The sequence below is a fragment of the Schistocerca serialis genome, chromosome 2 (assembly GCF_023864345.2).
Source record: "Schistocerca serialis cubense isolate TAMUIC-IGC-003099 chromosome 2, iqSchSeri2.2, whole genome shotgun sequence".
Taxonomy (NCBI): domain Eukaryota; kingdom Metazoa; phylum Arthropoda; class Insecta; order Orthoptera; family Acrididae; genus Schistocerca; species Schistocerca serialis.
In genome coordinates, this window is record NC_064639.1 from 1,119,797,415 (window position 1) to 1,119,811,294 (window position 13,880).

A 13,880-nucleotide genomic window follows, 5' to 3' on the forward strand; every position below is an offset into this window, starting at 1 on the left:
AGATTGTATTCCAGTCAGGTTCCTTTCAGAGGAGTATGCTGATACAACAGCTCCATATTTAGCATATACAACCGCTTGTTCACAGAAAGTTCCGTACCTAAAGACAAGAAAATTGCTCAAGTCACACCAATACCCAAAAAGGGAAATAGGAGTAATACGCTGAGTTACAGGCGCATATCATTAACGTCGATTTGCAGTAGGCTTTTGGAACATACACTGTGTTCGAACATTTTGAATTACCTCGAAGAAAACGATTTCTTGACACGTAGACAGCCGGATTCAAAAAACATCGTTCTTGTGAAACACAAGTAGCTCTTTATACTCATGGAGTAATAAGTGCTATCGAAAGGGGATGTCAAATTGATTCCATATTTTTAGATTTCCAGAAGGATTTCGACACCGTTCTTCACAAGCGTCTTCTAATCAAACTGCGTGCCTACGGAGTATCGCCTCAGTTGTGCGACTGGATTCGTGATTTCCTGTCAGAAAGGTCACCGTTCGTAGTAATAGACGGAAAGTCATCGAGTAAAACAGAAGTAATATCCGGCGTTCCTCAAGGAAGTGTTCCTGATCTATATTAACGACATAGGAGTCAATCTGCGTAGCCTTATTAGATTGTTTGCAGATGATGCTGTCATTTACTGTCTTGTAAAGTCTTCAGAAGACCGAAACGAATTGCGCACTGATTTAAATAAGATATATGTATGGTGCGAAAAGTGGCAATTGACTCTGAATAAAGAAAAGTGTGAAGTTATTCACATGAGTACTAAAAGAAATCCGCTAAATTTCGATTACGCGATAAGTCACACAAATCTGAAGGCTGTACATTCAACTAAATACTTAGGGATTACAGTTACAAATAACCTAAATTGGAACGATCACATAGATAATGTTGTGTGTAGAGCAAACCAAAGAGTGCGATTCATTGGCAGAACACTTAGAAGGTGCAACAGTTCTACTAAAGAGACTGCTTACACCACGCTTGTCCGCCATACTCTGGACTATAGCTGTGCGGTGTGGGACCCGCATCAGGTGGAACTGACGGATGATATCGAAAAAGTTCAAAGAAGGGCTGCTCGTTCTGTGCTATCGCGAAATAGGGGAGATAGTGCCACAGACATGATACGTGAATTGGAGTGGCAATCACTAAAACAAAGGAGTTTTTCGCTGCGGCGGGATCTTCTCATGAAATTTCAATCACCAATTTTCTCCTCCGGTTGCGAAAACATTCTGTTGGCACCCACTTACATAGCGAGAAATGATCTTCACGATAAAATAAGACAAATCAGGGCTCGCACAGAAAAAATTAAGTGTTCGTTTTACCCGTGAGCCGTTCGAGAGTGGAACGGTAGAGAGACAGCTTGAAGGTCGTTCATTGAACCCTCTGCCAGGCACTTTATTGTGAATAACAGAGTAATCACGTAGATGTGGATGTAGAGCTTAGCACATTTTCCTAGCAAGCAGAAGACCCGGTTTTAAGTCCCGGCTACGGCCAAATTTCATTTCATTGCTTCATCTTCTATACTCACTATTTTATAATTGTAATTGCTGCCTTCAGCAATCGCATTCGCGCTACGGGAGGGTACCAATATCCGATCCGCAGTGGGCAGCCATATATAACTGCACACTTCCCCTGTCAGTAATGCCGCTATATTCAAATATTGCTGTAGTTCACGTAAGTCAGTGAGCAGGTATTCCTTTCATCTGTTCTTATCCGAAATCTGTTTACAGAACACAACACGCAGTTCCAGATTGAGTGTAACACGTGCAGTTGCTTCGCCGGGGAAATAACGTGCAGCAAGAAGCAGTGTGAGATATCGGCGCTGGGAGACCCTGACCCCGCCTACACGAGTCTTCCCTGTAACTGCCCTCCGCACTATGTACCTGTTTGCGCCCGCAACGGGAACACGTATCCGAGTGCCTGTCTTGCAAAGTAAGGAGACGTTCAGCTTGGCACTGCTTTTGTATGTTAAGGTTTATGGCATTTCTTATGCAAGGGAACTCGTTTATCGGCGTTCCGCAAGTGACCTGTGCTTTCTTTTGTATACCAGGTGTGCTGGTCTGACTGACGCAGAGTTTGAATTCGGTCCGTGCTCTGCTAAGGATCCGTGTGCCAGCCACACGTGTTCCAGGGGGCAGCAGTGCATTCCAGACAGGAAGGTGTGTCTGTCCATGATGCACAAGTCATGCAGGCAGTACAAGTGTGGTAAGGCTCATACATACTCGTAATTCCGACTCCAATTGTTAGAGTATTGGAATAAACTTGAAATATCATCGAAACAATATGATACATGTTTATTTATTCATTTGACAGTTGAAACAACAGAACAATGCACGAATTTGCCTTACGACCCTGTGTGTGACACAGAGGGCCAGGAACACCACAACATGTGCGCCCTCGTACGTTCCTGGAGAAGATTTGCGTACAGTGGTCCTTGTCGAGTAAGTATAAACCGCCTTGCAAACGATTTATACCAAGAATCTACACATTCTTATTTTCTACTGTAGAGCAGATAACGAGAAAACGTATTTGGAATTAAATATGGTACGAACGACTACATTTCCCCCAGATAATCAGTTTGCTTTACGTACATAATAGGAAAAAGGGATTTTGCTTAATCTTTTTCTTTTAAGACAGGCTATACACATTAAAATCATGCTAACACCATAGGAAACAAAATTGACTTAAGGGGGGTAGGACGTCAAACGGGACGACTTGGAGCAGGAGAGACACCACAGGACATTTTAATTTCCACTGTCTATACTTTTACGAATAAATTCATAAAACTTTGTCAGAATGACCAGAAAGGATTCAGTATTTACACTTATAGTGGTGGAAGTTCAAAAATATACGAAAATAATTTATTTTTTTTGACATTTGTATTTCACCTTTTCTTCACTTACCATTGGCTGCATTGGTTGCTATAGCTACACTTTTCTTCATAAGTAAGGAAGATTATTCGATGAACTTTGCACAGCATACAAACCATACTTACAGGTGTATGAAACTCTAGAATTTTCCAAATCTATTAATAACTGTGTTACAAATTGAGATAATTAACTATAAAATTTGAGTTTTGTATGCTGTGCAAAATTCATCGAAGACTCTCTCTTACTTATGAAGAAACGTGTACCTATAGCAACAAACGCAGCCGATAGGAGTGAAAAAATAATGAACTTTCACATCTAAAACAAATATTTTGTTATGTTTTTGAGATTCCACTGCTATGATTTTGAATCCTGAATCCTTCCTGGTCATGCTGACAAAGTTTTATGAACTGATTCGTAAAAGTATAGATAGTGGAAATTAAAACGTCCTGTGGTGTCTCTCCTGCTCCAAGAAGGCCCGTTTGACGTCCTACCCCCCTTAAAAACTTAAATCGGGTATTAGAACACGAGGCTAATTACTGCGAATAGCATGTTTAACTTAATAAAGAAGGTACTTGTCCATAATTAGTGTTATTACTATCACTTACAAGCACATTAATAACTACAAAGGTTTCTTAGCCGGTAACACGAAATTTATGCGGTTCATTTTTTTACTCTAAGAATGTATAAACTTTTGTGGAAGTCAGTCTTTTTCGTTTACACTAGGGGCAAAATACTGTTAGTACCATGTTACCAAGTGCGAAATGGGGGAAGGCGCTTGGTGCATAGATTGGGAGCTGACCTTAACATAAAAAAAAAAACGTTGTGGAACGTACATAAAAAAGCATGTAGGAATATGTGTACAGAGCGCCTTAAAGTGGAACGATCACGTGACGTTAATATCGCAGACAAGGCAGATAGATGCCACACTGCGATCCACTGGAAAAATCCTCAGGAAATGTTGTACACCGACGAAGGAGGTACCTTACATAAAACTCTAATGTTGCTCGTCAGTCTATCAAAAAGGGCATATAGAGATAGAGGAGATACTCTGAAGAGCAGCGCGGGTCGTGATAGGTTAATTTACCCTATTGGCCATTAAAATTGCTACACCAAGAAGAAATGCACATGACAAACGGGTATTCATTGGACAAATATATTATACTAGAACTGACATGTGATTACATTTTCACGCAATTTGGGTGCATAGATCCTGAGAAATCAATACCCAGAACAACCACCTCTGGCCGTAATAACGGCCTTGATACGCCTTGCCATTGAGTCAAACAGAGCTTGGATGGCGTGTACAGGTACAGCTGCCCATGCAGCTTCAACACGATACCACAGTTCATCCAGAGTAGTGACTGGCGTATTGTGACGAGCCAGTTGCTCGGCCACCATTGACTAGACGTTTTCATTTGGTGAGAGATATGGAGAATGTGCTGGCCAGGGCAGCAGTCGAACATTTTCTGTATTCAGAAAGGCCCGTACAGGACTTGTAACATGCGGTCGTGTATTATCCTCCTGAAATGTGGGGTTTCGCAGGGATCGAATGAAGGGTAGAGCCACGGGTCGTAACACATGTAAAATGTAACGTCCACTGTGCCGTCAATGCGAACAAGAGGTGACCGAGATGTGTTACCAGTGGCACCCCATACCATCACAGTGATACGCCAGTATGACGATGACGGATACCCGCTTCCAATGTGCGTTCACCGCGATGTCGCCAAACACGGATGCGACCATCATGATGCTGTAAACAGAACTTGGATTTATCCGAAAAAATGACGTTTTGCCATTCGTGCACCCAGGTTCGTCGTTGAGTACACCATCGCAGGCGCTCCTGTCTGTGATGCAGCGTCAAGTGTAACCGCAGCCATGTTCTCCGAGCCGAGAGTCCATGCTGCTGCAAACTGCGTCGAGCTGTTCGTGCAGATGGTTCTTGTCTTGCAAACGTCCCCATCTGTTGACTCAGGGATCGAGACTTGGCTGCACGATCCGTTACAGCCATGCGGATAATTTGCCTGTTATCTCGACTGCTAGTGATACGAGGCCGATGGGATCTAGCACGGCGTTCCGTATTACCGTCCTGAACCCACCGATTCCATTTCTGCTACAGTCATTGTATGTCGACCAACACTAGCAGCAATGTCGCGATACGATAAACCGCAATGGCGATAGGCTAGAATCCGACCTTTATCAAAGATGGTACGCATTTCTCCTCCTTACACAACAACGTTTCACCAGGCAACGCCGGTCAACTGCTGTTTATGTATGAGAAGTCGGTTGGGAACTTTCCTCATGTCAGCACGTTGTAGGTGTCGCCACCGGCGCCAACCTTGTGTGAATGCTGTGAATAGCTAATCATTTGCATATCACAGCATGTTCTCTTTGTTGGTTAAATTTCGCGTCTGCAGCAAATCATCTTCATGGTGTAGCAATTTTAATGCCCAGTAGTGTGGAAAGCGCGAAACAGTCTTGGAGATGGTCACCTAACTCCAGTTTCAGACTCTGCAGGAGAGGAGATGTACATGACGACTTGGTTTCTTGTTAAAGTTCCGAGAGCGTACGTTCCTGGAAGGGTCAACCATTATATTGGTTCCCCCTACCTACATCTCGCGAAGACACCTTAAAAGTAGAATTAGAGAGATTCGAGCCCATACTAAGAATATATCTTCTTACAAACTACTCCCAACTGTTACAGAAAGGGGGGGGGGGGGGGGAAGAGTAACACTGGAACTCATCATAAGGTGGCTTGAGGAGTATAGATGGAGATGTAGATGGAGATCTACTGCAGCGACAGCACCGCCCTGGCCCACACTGACTCCTCCCGCCAAGTAGCACCGCTGCTCAGTCGCTTATAGAGTACTGGCTATTCTTCGTGTTTTATTATTCTTCTTGTTTTACTGTACCTGATAATGCATATCGATAACAAGCCGTGCGGACTCGGTCCTCTATCCATTTCGCCCCACTTATACAAACTTCGTCTGGATAACTTTTAAGATAAGCCCGTCGCGTCATCGGTGTGGACAAAAGCCGCGCAGCAGAAAGGTTTTGGGCAGTGAGTGTATGGTTTGAGAAGTGGGTCGGCCTGGGGTGCGAGAGGTTTGGAGTTCTGGATGTTACACGAGAAGGCGTAGAGCCTGGTTTTCACTGTCGGTTATCGCTTCCCCTGTGAAGCTATCCCCGTGAGTGGACATGATATTTTGGAAAAGGCACTGACTTGGAGGTTATTTGGCCGGTTCGACTCTATTGAAGGCAGTTCCGTCTCTTGCAGGCTTAAGGAGTGTAAGGACGGCGGTCATCCTGTCCAAGTTAAGCCACTTCCGTCTATGTCCTTACCACTCGCTCTATCCCTTCCACCCCGCCTCCCTCCTCCAGTGGGGTTTATGCAACCACTATTCATTATTAGTAGGAACTATTTATAAATCATCTGCTTAAAATTTTTTCAGTGAATTTTGGTTAACTGTAGCTCCCTATTCAGTGATTGTTAATTGTTTTTAAAATTCTGTACCTTGCGTGTGTACTGAATGAAACTGGGTTCATAATTTATGGCAGCTGTTCGTAAGTCATTTGCCTAAAATCTGATCCGTGAATTTTGGGTAACTGTAGCTGCTTTATCAGTGACTGTTCATTGTTTTCAAAACTCTGATTTTGCTGTCTAGTGAGTGACAGGGGGTTCATATTTAATGGCATCTGTTTAAAGGTCATTTAGTTAAAAAGAAACTGCTCAGTGAATTTTGCTAACTGTGTCTGTTTCTAAAATTCTGTACTTTTGGTGTATAGTTAAGGGGTGGTGGCTCATAATCTGTGGCAACAGGTTAAAAAGTCATTTTTCTAAAATCTGGTTCATTGTTTTTAAAACTTGTTTGACTTTAATAATAGCAAGTTATGTGTTAAAGATGATGAAATGTTTGGCGAGGGCCTCCCGGCCGGTAGACCTGATCGCCGGGTGCAAGTCCTTTGAGGTGACGCCACTTCGGCGACTTGTTTGTCGATGAGGATGAAATGATGATGATCAACACGGCACAAACACCCATTTCCTGAGCGGAGAACAATCTCCAACCCAGCCGGAAATCGAACCCGGGCTCTCCGGCACACCGGCGAGCTGTCCACTCAGCTACGGTGGCGGACATCAAAGATGATGAACACTGGAATAATTATGCGGAGACACCAGTCCTTCCATAGGGTGACCCGATGTCAAATCTTCTCGCCCGACTACCTAGTTATCTGATGAAACTGATATAGCACCAGAATGTTTTGGGACCACTCCATGGAATGGGCATGAAGAACTCCATTTAGAATAATTTTATTTGTAATAGGAAACACACCGACGCTTTCTATCAGTGCTGGGCTTTGGATGAAAGAACTGATGACGCTACGGTCGCAGGTTCGAATCCTGCCTCGGGCATGGATGTGTGTGATGTCCTTAGGTTAGTTAGGTTTAAGTAGTTCTAAGTTCTAGGGGACTGATGACCACAGATGTTAAGTGCTATAGTGCTCAGAACCATTTGAACCATTTTTTTGAAAGAACTGATGAGCATTTTTGTTTGGGTTGACTCCAGACACACAATGGAAAATGCGCCTGCCAGGGTGTTGAAAAAAGTATTCCACATCTTCACAGATGATAGAATAGATCAAAACAAGGCAAAAATATTCCGTAAGGACGGGCTCTAAATGTTTTCCTTAAGGTCTGTAAGCATCTGTTCATATTCGCTACTGCGAAACACATCTCTTCTACTGAAAGCTCTTTGCTATTGCGAACGACCTACGGAACGCACTAAACAAATGAGTAAACCAATGATAACACACAATTCTGTTACTGTCAAATAGCAAATCTTCTAATGTAATCTGCTTGGTGTTATATACGTCCTGCACATGTGAGCCAACGCGAAACGACGTGCACGGCATGGTGTCCATTAGTATTAAGGCATGCTTTTTCCCGACGTCTCAGGTGATCAAGCGCTCTCTGAAGATCTCCAGGCCGTCACGGACGCACTGGTAGACATCAATGACGCGTGCCTGAAGTGTTTCTATATCGTCAACGGAGTCTGCATATACCATGGATCATGTCTGCTACTTCCTGGGTGGAACAGTGTAGGGATAAAACTGCAATGTAAAAGTATTTGAGGAATGCATCACAACACAAACCGGTTGTAAATGATGACTAACTGACAACCTCAGCTGCCGACAGGTTTTGATGATATACCTCGATGTGGACAGCTGAAAATGTGTGCCCCGACCGGGACTAGAACCCGGGATCTCCTGCTTACATGGCAGAGTCTCACGGGGAGCGTGCAAGGGATTAATCCCTGCAGTCGCGCTATTCATCTGTGTCCTCGGTGGCTCAGATGGATAGAGCGTCTGCCATGTAAGCAGGAGATCACGGGTTCGAGTCCCGGTCGGGGCACACATTTTCAGCTGTCCACATCGAGGTATATCATCAACACCTGTCGGCAGCTGAGGTTGTCAGTTATTCATCATTTATTCCAGGGAAAAGCCGCAAGGTAGCCTCAACAGTAACTGTTCTATCGAGAACAAGTTACTGTCATCATACAAACCGATTGCATTAGAACTAATGTATGCGCTGCACTTACCCAGAACTGTGAATACAGTTTACAGTATCAACACTAACAGATGTTTGCTACATGCTGTATCCATGGACAATAACACAGGAATGTGTCCTCATTTGTTCACTCCTTTCTGCAGGTCGGTAGTAATAGCAAAGATCTTGCAGTAGAAGAGATGTGTTTCACACTAGCGAAGATGAAAATATGTCACATTTTTTTAACACTCTGTATAATGATGGGAAAGAAACATTCTGTGTGATCACTGTCCACTGTGTGACTGAAACCGCCTGATAGATCTGGGCGCAGGTAACACCATAAGGAGAGGCGAGAGGTAATCCACCTACAACGGAGTCCGGAAATGGGGCAATTCACTGCCATAAGCGACCTTAATAGGAGACAGATACTTATGCCACGGCGCCTGATACCAGCGTATCTGGTGGTCTGTTCGCGTACTCCTCCCGTGAGCCCCCATGGAAAGTGACTGAAGAACGGTGAAATCACGGGTAGGCTTGGACTTCACACCGCATCACAGAAAGTGGTCAGAGTACTGACCACTCTGTAAAGTGGGATAGGCCGCGATTTGCTATTTCTGTTTCTCTGTGTGTGTAACACATTGAGGGCCGAAACCGATCGCGACATTAAAAATAAATATGTAAGTACAATTGGTACATTTATTAGAGTGAGAATTTCTTCTGCCTTTTTGCGAATTATGCATGTTACAAACCGTTTGTCACGTTGGATCTTGAATTCAGGTACAGGTCTTCTTCGTGGCGTGTGTTTCCGTCTGCGTTCCACAAGCAAGCCTCGTTAATAGATTCAAAGTTTATACGACGCGTTCTGCCTACAATTTACAAAATCTGCACATACACTTTAACTATGTACAATACAAAACGTCCACGAAAGTGTAGAATTCCCTATCGTTTAAGCACCGCGGCTACTGAGAAGCAAATTCTTCTCTACATTCATTTCTGTCGGGTTGCTAGTCTCTCTGAATTGCGTATAGCTTCTGAGAAACTTGGAACGAATGCAGGGAAATATATGGAATGATGAAGCTTTGAGGCAGCTGTGAGGTGTGGTTACCTGACTTAAAGGGCAGATCAGTGCCAGTGAAAAGTAGTTATCGGGATCGATCTGGCCTGGCACACACTTTAGCTTGTCACGTACGCTTGCTACAATCAGCAAGTGGCCTTGTTTGGAGGTATCGCCATCAAAAGCTGCATAATCGGGGTGGTGAAGGAAGTGAACATTCTAGGAGAGTCGAGGAAAATCACCAGATGAAACAATGATTAATCTTTATTAATTTACCTCGACGGAAACGGCCTATTGACAAACAGTCAATGTGGGTTTAGAAAACACCGTTCCCGTGAAACACAATTAGCTCTTTATTCACATGAAATGTTGAGTGCTATTGACAAGGGATTTCAGATCGATTCCGTATTTCAGGATTTCCGGAAGGCTTTTGACATGGTACCACACAAGCGGCTCGTAGTGAAATTGCGTGCTTATGGATATATTCTCAATTATGTGACTGGATTTGTGATTTCCTGTCAGAGAGGTCACAGTTCGTGGTAACTGACGGAAAGTCATCGAGTAAAACAGAAGTGATTTCTGGCGTTCCCCAAGGTAGTGTTATAAGCCTTTTGCTGTTCCTTATCTATATAAACGATTTGAGAGACAATCTGAGCAGCCGACTTCGGTTGTTTGCAGATGACGCTGTCGTGTATCGACTAATAAAGTCATCAAAAGATTAAAAAAAAACTACAAAACGATTTAGAAAAATATCTGACTGGAGCGAAAACTGGCAGTTGGCCATAATAACGAAAAGTGTGAGGTCATCTACATGAGTGCTAAAAGGAACTCGTTAAACTTCGGTTACACGGTAGATCAGTCTAATCTAAATGCCGTAAATTCAACTAAATACATAAGTATTACAATTACGAACAACTTAAATTGGAAGGAACATATAGAAAATGTTGTGGTGAAGGCTAAACAAAGACTGCGTTTTATTGGCAGGACACTTAGAAAATGTAACAGGCCTCCTAAGGAGACTGCCTACACTACGCTTGTCCGTCCTCTTTTAGAATACTGCTGCGTTGTGTGGGATCCTTACCACATAGGGTTAACGGAGTACGTCGAAAACGTTCAAAGAAAGTCAGCAGGTTTTGTACTATTGCGAAATATGGGAGAGAGTGTCACAGAAATGATATAGGAATTGGGCTGGACATCATTAAAAGAAGGGCTTTTTTCGTTCCGACGGAATCTTCTCACGAAATTCCAATCACCATGTTTCTCTTCCGAATGCGAAAATATTTTGTTGACACTGACCTAAATAGGGAGGAACGATCATCACGATAAAATAAGGGAAATGAGAGCTCGTACGGAAAGATATAGGTGTTAATTCTTTCTGCGCGCTATACGACATTGGAATAATAGAGAATTGTGAAGGTGGTTCGATGAACCCTCTGCCAGGCACTTAAATGTGATTTGCAGAGTATCCATGTAAATGTAGATGTAGATTCTCCATTAGCTTGATGGCTCTGGTAGCAGCAGATAACAGGCAATTTTAGAAATAATAAGAAAATGATTATAGTAACTGCTGTACTGAATCGCGAGAGGACGTTTTAGGCACTTCTGCTGAAGAGAAAGATAATGCACAGTCCGTAAACCCTTGAAACGTCCCCTTAGAAAAAATATACATGACTGTGTTTAAACTGACACACAATATTTTTAGCGCAACGTAATCTGACTTTTAATAATCCTACAAAAGAATGGCCCTGACTAACATTAAACCATACCTTTCACAAATCACTTACCTCACAAAAATCTTCGTTACTCGAACTACTGCTATACGGCGAACGCCACTACTGCCAGCTAAATAAAAGATTCAAACTACTGAAGGCACTAACTACTGATGGGCATAGTTAGCAAATGAAAGACTTTGATAGAGAACAAACAATGTATTTACCTTAATAGTGTTAAAAAGTCATAATATATATAGCAGTTCATGACATCCATTCTTACAAATGTACTGTTTCTGATGGACACACATCCAGATCATCCGCTCTCAAAAATCCGCCATCTCACTTCTCCACATCCACCACTGCTGGCGGCTCACCTCCAACTGCGCAACGCTACGCGCTGTTAACAGCCAACTGCACAACACTACAATAGCCAACAACACTACAATAGCCAACAACAATGCAAACCAGCCACAGACTGCACACAGCACAGCCAGTGATTTTCATACAGAGTGCTACGTGGCGTTACCAATAAAAAAACCTATACCCTCATCCAGGACAGCAACAGGTCTTTCTCTCATTATGCCCAATGCAAGGAGATGAATGCAGGACTGACTTGAATTTTGGAACATAAATGAAATTCTACCTGCTGTTCAAAACATAGGGAGAGGTGAAGTCAAAAACTTATATAACTTTCGTAATTACCATTAACTCCGTAAAATGAGACAATTCATTCTCATGTTCTGTTCTGTATTTTTGAAGCAAAAAGTAACAGCTTTTTGAAGATTGATAAATTGAGTTTCAACTACATAATTATCTAAAAGTGTTTTATGTTCTGTATGATTATGAAATAAAAAGTGACAACTTTTTTAAGACTAATGAATGGAAATTTAAAAATACACTCCTGGAAATTGAAATAAGAACACCGTGAATTCATTGTCCCAGGAAGGGGAAACTTTATTGACACATTCCTGGGGTCAGATACATCACATGATCACACTGACAGAACCACAGGCACATAGACACAGGCAACAGAGCATGCACAATGTCGGCACTAGTACAGTGTATATCCACCTTTAGCAGCAATGCAGGCTGCTATTCTCCCATGGAGACGATCGTAGAGATGCTGGATGTAGTCCTGTGGAACGGCTTGCCATGCCATTTCCACCTGGCGCCTCAGTTGGACCAGCGTTCGTGCTGGACGTGCAGACCGCGTGAGACGACGCTTCATCCAGTCCCAAACATGCTCAATGGGGGACAGATCCGGAGATCTTGCTGGCCAGGGTAGTTGACTTACACCTTCTAGAGCACGTTGGGTGGCACGGGATACATGCGGACGTGCATTGTCCTGTTGGAACAGCAAGTTCCCTTGCCGGTCTAGGAATGGTAGAACGATGGGTTCGATGACGGTTTGGATGTACCGTGCACTATTCAGTGTCCCCTCGACGATCACCAGTGGTGTACGGCCAGTCTAGGAGATCGCTCCCCACACCATGATGCCGGGTGTTGGCCCTGCGTGCCTCGGTCGTATGCAGTCCTGATTGTGGCGCTCACCTGCACGGCGCCAAACACGCATACGACCATCATTGGCACCAAGGCAGAAGCGTCTCTCATCGCTGAAGACGACACGTCTCCATTCGTCCCTCCATTCACGCCTGTCGCGACACCACTGGAGGCGGGCTGCACGATGTTGGGGCGTGAGCGGAAGACGGCCTAACGGTGTGCGGGACCGTAGCCCAGCTTCATGGAGACGGTTGCGAATGGTCCTCGCCGATACCCCAGGAGCAACAGTGTCCCTAATTTGCTGGGAAGCGGCGGTGCGGTCCCCTACGGCACTGCGTAGGATCCTACGGTCTTGGCGTGCATCCGTGCGTCGCTGCGGTCCGGTCCCAGGTCGACGGGCACGTGCACCTTCCGCCGACCACTGGCGACAACATCGATGTACTGTGGAGACCTCACGCCCCACGTGTTGAGCAATTCGGCGGTACGTCCACCCGGCCTCCCGCATGCCCACTATACGCCCTCGCTCAAAGTCCGTCAACTGCACATACGGTTCACGTCCACGCTGTCGCGGCATGCTACCAGTGTTAAAGACTGCGATGGAGCTCCGTATGCCACGGCAAACTGGCTGACACTGACGGCGGCGGTGCAAAAATGCTGCGCAGCTAGCGCCATTCGACGGCCAACACCGCGGTTCCTGGTGTGTCCGCTGTGCCGTGCGTGTGATCATTGCTTGTACAGCCCTCTCGCAGTGTCCGGAGCAAGTATGGTGGGTCTGACACACCGGTGTCAATGTGTTCTTTTTTCCATTTCCAGGAGTGTATATGTATTATGTTCTGTTTTAAACGTATTGTTTTAATTGGAATGACTCAAAAGAATGAAGCTTTATATTTCATAGTGGTTTGATGTGTGAATATATTGCCGAGCATGTAATCCCTGACACAGTACTCGTTAAAGCCTGTGCTATGATAAGTGATCGGGATTCACCTTATGAGAAAGGATTTTCTTATAGACAAAACGTCATAAGCACAATTTCAGTCAAACCGCTTAGAAGGACTGCGTAAAGTCCAAACCGTCACCTCCAGGCTGGAAGTCCCCTTCCACCATAAACTGAAAATTGCCTGTGGAGTCTAGAATAATCAATAAGACAGGCTCATGGGCGCCGCCGGAAATGACACGAGGTGGATGAGAAAAATATTGAGGC

General features: G+C 44.2%; 1 protein-coding gene across 1 annotated transcript in view; it reads left to right on the forward strand.

Moving 5' to 3' along the window:
- The window catches only part of LOC126456654 (reversion-inducing cysteine-rich protein with Kazal motifs), a 350,749-nt gene that overhangs the window by 317,962 nt on the left and 18,907 nt on the right, over window positions 1-13,880 (forward strand). The window contains exons 12-14 of the mRNA XM_050092398.1: window positions 1,732-1,933; window positions 2,052-2,206; window positions 2,315-2,442. Of these exons, the coding sequence (XP_049948355.1) occupies window positions 1,732-1,933; window positions 2,052-2,206; window positions 2,315-2,442 (485 nt within the window). The remainder of the gene's footprint in view (window positions 1-1,731; window positions 1,934-2,051; window positions 2,207-2,314; window positions 2,443-13,880) is intronic.